The sequence below is a fragment of the Eucyclogobius newberryi genome, unplaced genomic scaffold, assembly GCF_026437365.1.
Source record: "Eucyclogobius newberryi isolate DKJ021-1_F unplaced genomic scaffold, fEucNew1.0.hap1 SCAF_67, whole genome shotgun sequence".
In the NCBI taxonomy this organism is placed as follows: domain Eukaryota; kingdom Metazoa; phylum Chordata; class Actinopteri; order Gobiiformes; family Gobiidae; genus Eucyclogobius; species Eucyclogobius newberryi.
The window spans coordinates 112,558-122,885 of NW_027316356.1; the positions used below are offsets into that span (position 1 = coordinate 112,558).

A 10,328-nucleotide genomic window follows, 5' to 3' on the forward strand; every position below is an offset into this window, starting at 1 on the left:
TCTGTTTGTTTCTGTTTGTTTCTGTTTGTTTCTGTTTGTTTCTGTTTGTTTCTGTTTGTTTCTGTTTGTGTTTCTGTTTGTTTCTGTTTGTTTCTGTTTGTTTCAGTTTGTTTCTGTTTGTTTCTGTTTGTTTCTGTTTGTTTCAGTTTGTTTCTGTTTGTTTCTGTTTGTTTCTGTTTGTGTTTCTGTTTGTTTCTGTTTGTTTCTGTTTGTGTTTCTGTTTGTTTCTGTTTGTTTCAGTTTGTTTCTGTTTGTTTCTGTTTGTTTCTGTTTGTTTCAGTTTGTTTCTGTTTGTTTCTGTTTGTTTCTGTTTGTTTCTGTTTGTTTCTGTTTGTTTCTGTTTGTTTCTGTTTGTTTCTGTTTGTTTCTGTTTGTTTCTGTTTGTTTCTGTTTGTTTCTGTTTGTTTCTGTTTGTTTCTGTTTGTTTCTGTTTGTTTCTGTTTGTTTCTGTTTGTTTCTGTTTGTTTCTGTTTGTTTCTGTTTGTTTCAGTTTGTTTCTGTTTGTTTCTGTTTGTTTCTGTTTGTTTCAGTTTGTTTCTGTTTGTTTCAGTTTGTTTCTGTTTGTTTCTGTTTGTGTTTCTGTTTGTTTCTGTTTGTTTCTGTTTGTTTCTGTTTGTTTCTGTTTGTGTTTCTGTTTGTTTCTGTTTGTTTCAGTTTGTTTCTGTTTGTTTCTGTTTGTGTTTCTGTTTGTTTCTGTTTGTTTCTGTTTGTTTCTGTTTGTTTCTGTTTGTGTTTCTGTTTGTTTCTGTTTGTTTCTGTTTGTTTCTGTTTGTTTCAGTTTGTTTCTGTTTGTTTCTGTTTGTGTTTCTGTTTGTTTCTGTTTGTTTCTGTTTGTTTCAGTTTGTTTCTGTTTGTTTCTGTTTGTTTCTGTTTGTTTCTGTTTGTTTCAGTTTGTTTCTGTTTGTTTCTGTTTGTTTCTGTTTGTTTCTGTTTGTTTCTGTTTGTTTCTGTTTGTTTCTGTTTGTTTCTGTTTGTTTCTGTTTGTTTCTGTTTGTTTCTGTTTGTTTCAGTTTGTTTCTGTTTGTTTCTGTTTGTTTCTGTTTGTTTCTGTTTGTTTCTGTTTGTTTCTGTTTGTTTCTGTTTGTTTCAGTTTGTTTCTGTTTGTTTCTGTTTGTTTCTGTTTGTTTCTGTTTGTTTCTGTTTGTTTCTGTTTGTTTCTGTTTGTTTCTGTTTGCGTGTCGAGCGTCGAGCGATTTGTGCTGTGAATCCTAAACGTCGGACTGAAACTTCTCCGGATCAAACTGATAATACAGACATAAATGAAGACCAGGTCAGAGGGTTTAAAGGGTTGTCTCCGCTGTATGTCCCTCTGTCGCTCTCCTCAGTCGCCCCGGGGCAGACGGACTGAAGCGAGGCTGCCATTCTGTGCCATTGGCCCCTCAACGCCAGCACTCACACACATCATGAGTGTAAAGTATATGCTCCAGATCAGGGATTGAACCAGCAAACGTCATTGTTTTGATTGGACTAAACCAGGTCTAAACCAGGGCTAAACCAGGACTAAACCAGGTCTAGACCAGGACTAAACCAGGTCTAAACCAGGTCTAAACCAGGACTAAACCAGGACTAAACCAGGTCTAAACCAGGTCTAAACCAGGACTAAACCAGGTCTAAACCAGGACTAAACAAGGGCTAATGAAGGTCTAAACCAGGACTAAACCAGGTCTAGACCAGGACTAAACCAGGACTAAACCAGGGCTAAACCAGGACTAAACCAGGTTGAAACCAGATCTAAACCGGGTCCAAGCCGGGTCTAAACCAGGACTAAAGAGAAACACTGTGGTGTGTTGCAGAGGACAAGGACCCGTGCCAGCTGCCTGAGGCCCCGGGCCCCTGCAGAGGTCTCGTCTCTCGCTTCCTCTTCGACCATGAGGTCCAGAGCTGCAGACACTTCTTCTACGGCGGCTGCTTCGGGAACGCAAACAACTTCAGAACCATGAACGAGTGCAAGACCCGGTGCCAGAGCAAAGGTACTGGACCAGGACTGGACTGGGACTGGACTGGGACTGGGACTGGGACTGGACTGGACTGGGACTGGACTGGACTGGGACTGGACCAGGACTAAACCAAGACTAAACCAGGACTAAACCAAGACTGAACCAGGACTAAACCAAGACTAAACCAGGACTAAACCAGGACTAAACCAGGACTAAACCAGGACTAAACCAGGACTAAACCAAGACTAAACCAGGACTAAACCAAGACTAAACCAGGACTAAACCAGGACTAAAACAGGACTAAACCAGGACTAAACCAAGACTAAACCAGGACTAAACCAGGACTAAACCAAGACTAAACCAGGACTAAACCAAGACTAAACCACGACTAAACCAAGACTAAACCAGGACTAAACCAGGACTAAACCAAGACTAAACCAAGACTAAACCAGGACTAAACCAGGACTAAACCAAGACTAAACCAAGACTAAACCAGGACTAAACCAGGACTAAACCAAGACTAAACCAAGACTAAACCAGGACTAAACCAAGACTAAACCAGGACTAAACCAAGACTAAACCAAGACTAAACCAAGACTAAACCAGGACTAAACCAAGACTAAACCAGGACTAAACCAGGACTAAACCAGGACTAAACCAGGACTAAACCAGGACTAAACCAAGACTAAACCAGGACTAAACCAAGACTAAACCAGGACTAAACCAGGACTAAACCAGGACTAAACCAGGACTAAACCAAGACTAAACCAGGACTAAACCAGGACTAAACCAAGACTAAACCAGGACTAAACCAAGACTAAACCACGACTAAACCAAGACTAAACCAGGACTAAACCAGGACTAAACCAAGACTAAACCAGGACTAAACCAAGACTAAACCAGGACTAAACCAGGACTAAACCAGGACTAAACCAAGACTAAACCAGGACTAAACCAAGACTAAACCAGGACCAAACCAAGACTAAACCAAGACTAAACCAGGACTAAACCAAGACTAAACCAAGACTAAACCAAGACTAAACCAGGACTAAACCAAGACTAAACCAGGACTAAACCAAGACTAAACCAGGACTAAACCAAGACTAAACCAGGACTAAACCAAGACTAAACCAAGACTAAACCAAGACTAAACCAGGACTAAACCAAGACTAAACCAGGACTAAACCAGGACTAAACCAAGACTAAACCAGGACTAAACCAGGACTAAACCAAGACTAAACCAAGACTAAACCAGGACTAAACCAGGACTAAACCAAGACTAAACCAAGACTAAACCAGGACTAAACCAAGACTAAACCAGGACTAAACCAAGACTAAACCAAGACTAAACCAAGACTAAACCAGGACTAAACCAAGACTAAACCAGGACTAAACCAGGACTAAACCAGGACTAAACCAGGACTAAACCAGGACTAAACCAAGACTAAACCAGGACTAAACCAAGACTAAACCAGGACTAAACCAGGACTAAACCAGGACTAAACCAGGACTAAACCAAGACTAAACCAGGACAAAACCAGGACTAAACCAAGTCTAAACCAGGACTAAACCAAGACTAAACCAGGACTAAACCAAGACTAAACCAGGACTAAACCAGGACTAAACCAAGACTAAACCAGGACTAAACCAAGACTAAACCAGGACTAAACCAGGACTAAACCAGGACTAAACCAAGACTAAACCAGGACTAAACCAAGACTAAACCAGGACCAAACCAAGACTAAACCAAGACTAAACCAGGACTAAACCAAGACTAAACCAAGACTAAACCAAGACTAAACCAGGACTAAACCAAGACTAAACCAGGACTAAACCAAGACTAAACCAGAACTAAACCAAGACTAAACCAGGACTAAACCAAGACTAAACCAGGACTAAACCAAGACTAAACCAAGACTAAACCAAGACTAAACCAGGACTAAACCAGGACTAAACCAGGACTAAACCAAGACTAAACCAGGACTAAACCAAGACTAAACCAGGACTAAACCAGGACTAAACCAGGACTAAACCAAGACTAAACCAGGACTAAACCAAGACTAAACCAGGACCAAACCAAGACTAAACCAAGACTAAACCAGGACTAAACCAAGACTAAACCAAGACTAAACCAAGACTAAACCAGGACTAAACCAAGACTAAACCAGGACTAAACCAAGACTAAACCAAGACTAAACCAGGACTAAACCAAGACTAAACCAAGACTAAACCAAGACTAAACCAGGACTAAATCAAGACTAAACCAGGACTAAACCAGGACTAAACCAGGACTAAACCAAGACTAAACCAGGACTAAACCAAGACTAAACCAGGACTAAACCAGGACTAAACCAAGACTAAACCAGGACTAAACCAGGACTAAACCAAGACTAAACCAGGACTAAACCAAGACTAAACCAGGACTAAACCAGGACTAAACCAGGACTAAACCAGGACTAAACCAAGACTAAACCAGGACTAAACCAGGACTAAACCAAGACTAAACCAGGACTAAACCAGGACTAAACCAAGACTAAACCAGGACTAAACCAAGACTAAACCAGGACTAAACCAGGACTAAACCAGGACTAAACCAAGACTAAACCAGGACTAAACCAAGACTAAACCAAGACTAAACCAGGACTAAACCAAGACTAAACCAGGACTAAACCAAGACTAAACCAGGACTAAACCAAGACTAAACCAGGACTAAACCAAGACTAAACCAAGACTAAACCAGGACTAAACCAAGACTAAACCAAGACTAAACCAAGACTAAACCAGGACTAAACCAGGACTAAACCAAGACTAAACCAAGACTAAACCAGGACTAAACCAAGACTAAACCAAGACTAAACCAAGACTAAACCAAGACTAAACCAAGACTAAACCAAGACTAAACCAGGACTAAACCAGGACTAAACCAAGACTAAACCAAGACTAAACCAGGACTAAACCAAGACTAAACCAAGACTAAACCAAGACTAAACCAAGACTAAACCAAGACTAAACCTGGTCTAAACCAGGTCTTGTACAGATGGTTTACAGTTTGTGTCTTTATTTTGTGTTCGGTCCAGAAAAGCCTGACCTCACCACGCCGTCTCCTCACATTGACCTCCAGGACGTCCACACACGCGCCGCGGTCAGACGAATGGTGCTGGACTCTGCACATGTGACGGGTCAGTGAGGTGGCACAGGGGACCGCGGGGTTGTGGGTTCGACTCCCTCTCATGACGTGCTCTTTGTGTCCAGCAGAGGCGATGGTCGCCGCTCAGGCCGAGGCGCTGCTCCAGCCGGACAATAAGACCAAACACCACCACACTAAAGGTCAGTCTGAGGCTAAAGGTCAGTCTGAGGCTAAAGGTCAGTCTGAGGCTAAAGGTCAGTCTGAGGTTAAAGGTCAGTCTGAGGTTAAAGGTCAGTCTGAGGTTAAAAGGTCAGTCTGAGGCTAAAGGTCAGTCTGAGGCTAAAAGTCAGTCTGAGGTTAAAAGGTCAGTCTGAGGCTAAAGGTCAGTCTGAGGTTAAAAGGTCAGTCTGAGGCTAAAGGTCAGTCTGAGGTTAAAGGTCAGTCTGAGGTTAAAAGGTCAGTCTGAGGCTAAAGGTCAGTCTGAGGCTAAAAGTCAGTCTGAGGTTAAAAGGTCAGTCTGAGGCTAAAGGTCAGTCTGAGGTTAAAAGGTCAGTCTGAGGCTAAAGGTCAGTCTGAGGCTAAAGGTCAGTCTGAGGTTAAAAGGTCAGTCTGAGGCTAAAGGTCAGTCTGAGGCTAAAGGTCAGTCTGAGGTTAAAAGGTCAGTCTGAGGCTAAAGGTCAGTCTGAGGCTAAAGGTCAGTCTGAGGTTAAAAGGTCAGTCTGAGGCTAAAGGTCAGTCTGAGGTTAAAAGGTCAGTCTGAGGCTAAACCTCAGACTGAGGCTAAAGGTCAGTCCGAGGCTAAAGGTCAGTCTGAGGCTAAAGGTCAGTCCGAGGCTAAAGGTCAGTCTGAGGCTAAAGGTCAGTCTGAGGTTAAAAGGTCAGTCTGAGGCTAAAGGTCAGTCTGAGGCTAAAGGTCTGAGGTTAAAAGGTCAGTCTGAGGTTAAAAGGTCAGTCTGAGGCTAAAGGTCAGTCTGAGGCTAAAGGCTAAACCTCAGACTGAGGCTAAAGGTCAGTCTGAGGTTAAAAGGTCAGTCTGAGGCTAAAGGTCAGTCTGAGGTTAAAGGTCAGTCTGAGGCTAAAGGTCAGTCTGAGGCTAAAGGTCAGTCTGAGGTTAAAGGTCAGTCTGAGGTTAAAAGGTCAGTCTGAGGCTAAAGGTCAGTCTGAGGCTAAAGGTCAGTCTGAGGCTAAAGGTCAGTCTGAGGCTAAAGGTCAGTCTGAGGTTAAAAGGTCAGTCTGAGGTTAAAAGGTCAGTCTGAGACTAAAGGTCAGTCTGAGGCTAAAGGTCAGTCTGAGGCTAAAGGTCAGTCTGAGGTTAAAGGTCAGTCTGAGGTTAAAAGGTCAGTCTGAGGCTAAAGGTCAGTCTGAGGCTAAAGGTCAGTCTGAGGTTAAAAGGTCAGTCTGAGGCTAAAGGTCAGTCTGAGGCTAAAGGTCAGTCTGAGGCTAACAGATCTTTCCGCGACATCGTTTTTTTGTGTTTTTTTTATTATTCTCCTGTTTTTACCCTTTTTTAACTATTTTTAGTGAATATTTGTCCATTATTGACAAACACTCTTTACATCATTTTGATAAAAGTTTCAAATGTTTAATTTGAACAATATTCCCTCTTGTTTATTCAGATGTTTAAGAACAAAAACATAAAAACTGTTGAACTTTTCTCTATTTCTGGAAATAGTTTTAGGTGTTTTAAAAGTCTTAAAAAAACTGAATTGTTTCTTTGTTTTATTTGTCACATGTTTGTTCTCCTGGTCACATGTTCGTTCTCCTGGTCACATGTTTGTGTTCTCCTGCTCACATGTTTGTTCTCCTGGTCACATGTTTGTTCTCCTGGTCACATGTTCGTTCTCCTGCTCACATGTTTGTGTTCTCCTGCTCACATGTTTGTTCTCCTGGTCACATGTTTGTTCTCCTGCTCACATGTTTGTTCTCCTGGTCACATGTTTGTTCTCCTGCTCACATGTTTGTTCTCCTGGTCACATGTTTGTTCTCCTGGTCACATGTTTGTTCTCCTGGTCACATGTTCGTTCTCCTGGTCACAGTTTGTTCTCCTGGTCACATGTTTGTGTTCTCTTGGTCACATGTTTGTTCTCCTTGTCTCATGTTTGTTCTTCTGTTCACATGTTTGTTCTCCTGGTCACATGTTTGTGTTCTCTTGGTCACATGTTTGTTCTCCTGGTCACATGTCTGTTCTCCTGGTCACATGTCTGTTCTCCTGGTCACATGTTTGTTCTCCTGGTCACATGTTTGTTATCCTGGTCACATGTTCGTTCGTCTGGTCACATGTTTGTGTTCTCCTGCTCACATGTTTGTGTTCTCTTGGTCACATGTTTGTTCTCCTCGTCACATGTTTGTTCTCTTGGTCACATGCTTGTTCTCTTGGTCACATGTTTGTGTTCTCCTTGTCACATGTTTGTTCTTCTGGTCACATGTTTGTTCTCTTGCTCACATGTTTGTTCTCTGGTCACATCTTTGTGTTCTCCTGGTCACATGTTTGTTCTCCTGGTCACATGTTTGTTCTCCTGGTCACATGTTTGTGTCCTTCTGGTCACATGTTTGTTCTCCTGGTCACATGTTTGTTATCCTGGTCACATGTTCGTTCTCCTGTTCACATGTTTGTTCTCCTGGTCACATGTTTGTTCTCCTGGTCACATGTTCGTTCTCCTGTTCACATGTTTGTTCTCTTGGTCACATGTTTGTTATCCTGGTCACATGTTCGTTCGTCTGGTCACATGTTTGTGTTCTTCTGTTCACATGTTCGTTCTCCTGTTCACATGTTTGTTCTCCTGGTCACATGTTCGTTCTCCTGGTCACGTGTTTTTTTTCTGGTCACATGTTTGTGTTCTTCTGTTCACATGTTTGTTCTCTTTGTCACATGTTTGTTATCCTGGTCACATGTTCGTTCATCTGGTCACATGTTTGTGTTCTTCTGTTCACATGTTTGTTCTCTTGGTCACATGTTTGTTATCCTGGTCACATGTTCGTTCATCTGGTCACATGTTCGTTCTCCTGTTCACATGTTTGTTCTCCTGGTCACATGTTTGTTCTCCTGGTCACATGTTCGTTCTCCTGTTCACATGTTTGTTCTCTTGGTCACATGTTTGTTATCCTGGTCACATGTTCGTTCGTCTGGTCACATGTTTGTGTTCTTCTGTTCACATGTTCGTTCTCCTGTTCACATGTTTGTTCTCCTGGTCACATGTTCGTTCTCCTGGTCACGTGTTGTTTTTCTGGTCACATGTTTGTGTTCTTCTGTTCACATGTTTGTTCTCTTTGTCACATGTTTGTTATCCTGGTCACATGTTCGTTCATCTGGTCACATGTTTGTGTTCTTCTGTTCACATGTTTGTTCTCTTGGTCACATGTTTGTTATCCTGGTCACATGTTCGTTCATCTGGTCACATGTTTGTGTTCTTCTGTTCACATGTTTGTTCTCTTGGTCACATGTTTGTTCTGCTGGTCACATGTTTGTTCTCTTGGTCACATGTTTGTTCTCCTGGTCACATGTTTGTTCTCTTGGTCACATGTTCGTTCTCCTGGTCACGTGTTTTTTTCTGGTCACATGTTTGTGTTCTTCTGTTCACATGTTTATTCTCTTGGTCACATGTTTGTTCTCCTGGTCACATGTTCGTTCATCTGGTCACATGTTTGTGTTCATCTGGTCACATGTTTGTTCTCTTGGTCACATGTTCGTTCTTTTGGTCACATGTTTGTTCTCTTGGTCACATGTTCGTTCTTTTGGTCACATGTTTGTTCTCTTGGTCACATGTTCGTTCTCTTGGTCACATGTTTGTTCTCTTGGTCACATGTTCGTTCTCCTGTTCACATGTTTGTTCTCTTGGTCACATGTTTGTTCTTTTGGTCACATGTTTGTTCTCTTGGTCACATGTTTATTCTCTTGGTCACATGTTCGTTCTCCTGGTCACGTGTTTTTTCTGGTCACATGTTTGTGTTCTTCTGTTCACATGTTTGTTCTCTTGGTCACATGTTTGTTATCCTGGTCACATGTTCGTTCATCTGGTCACATGTTTGTGTTCTTCTGTTCACATGTTTGTTCTCTTGGTCACATGTTTGTTCTCCTGGTCACATGTTCGTTCTCCTGGTCACGTGTTTTTTCCAGTCACATGTTTTTTTCTGGTCACATGTTTGGTCAGATGAGGAGTGTGGGCTCGGTCTGGACAGAGGCGACTGTGATGGAGCCGAGAGGAGGTTCTTCTACAACTCCACCACCAGGAGGTGCCAGAGCTTCACCTTCTCAGGCTGTGGAGGAAACAAGAACAACTTCAACCTGAGAAGAGTCTGCGTCAAGAAGTGTGTCCTCAGACACCGAGGTGAGAGGTCAGAGGGGTCAGAGGTGAGATGTCAGAGGTGAGAGGTCAGAGGGGTCAGAGGTGAGATGTCAGAGGTGAGAGGTCAGAGGGGTCAGAGGTGTCAGAAGTGAGAGGTCATAGGGGTCCGAGGTCAGATGTGAGATGTCAGAGGTGTCAGATGTGAGAGGTCAGAGGGGTCAGAGGTGAGAGGTCAGAGGTGAGAGGTCAGAGGGGTCAGATGTGAGAGTGAGTCAGAGTGAAACGTTTCAAATGTTCTAAACGTGTCATGTTCAGATCACAGGGGCATGATGGGAGACAAGATCCGGATCCGGAGGAAAAACCTGGACAAGTTCAGACTAGTCTCGATCTGATCCTCATCTTCATCCTGAGACTGGTCCAGGACTGGACCAGGTCCTGGTCCAGGTCCTGGTCCAGGTCCCGGTCCAGGACCAGGTCCTGGTCCAGGTCCTGGTCCAGGTCCCGGTCCAGGACCAGGTCCTGGTCCAGGTCCTGGTCCTGGTCCAGGTCCAGGTCCAGGTCCACGTCCTCTGTCTCTGTCACTGGTGTAAATAAAGTTTGAAATGTAAAAACAGAAAAACACGAGAAACGACTCGATAAAAACGACAAAACGAAAGAAAAAAAAACTCTTGTGTTTAATCCAGTTTTATATTTGTGAAAATAAAACATCATCAAAGAACGTCAAAAACAAACAAACAAACAAACAAACAAAAACACAAATCTGACAAAAGCATAAATCCCATTTATGCTGCAAAACGCTCTGTTTCTGTGAGTTTTTCTATTTTATGTTGTTTTTTTACTTTTAAACTCGGCACTTTTCTTATTTTTTCACTTTTCTTCATCAACATTTTCCTGATATTTTAATGTTTAAATGTTTTTATCGTGTGTCATAATCCGAGCCAACGATCAACAACAATAAAGTGAATAAAATGACTAAAAACA

General features: G+C 42.5%; 1 protein-coding gene across 2 annotated transcripts in view; it reads left to right on the plus strand.

The window, feature by feature from the left end:
* LOC140348330 (carboxypeptidase inhibitor SmCI-like) overlaps positions 1-9,739 on the plus strand; it is a 53,785-nt gene extending 44,046 nt beyond the window's left edge. The window contains exons 3-7 of one of the 2 annotated variants that reach the window (XM_072434326.1): positions 1,794-1,970; positions 5,015-5,116; positions 5,190-5,264; positions 9,213-9,389; positions 9,663-9,739. In XM_072434326.1, coding sequence (XP_072290427.1) covers positions 1,794-1,970; positions 5,015-5,116; positions 5,190-5,264; positions 9,213-9,389; positions 9,663-9,739 — 608 coding nt within the window. The remainder of the gene's footprint in view (positions 1-1,793; positions 1,971-5,014; positions 5,117-5,189; positions 5,265-9,212; positions 9,390-9,662) is intronic. The other variant, XM_072434327.1, reaches the window with a different exon arrangement.
* Positions 9,740-10,328: the final 589 nt, after the last annotated feature.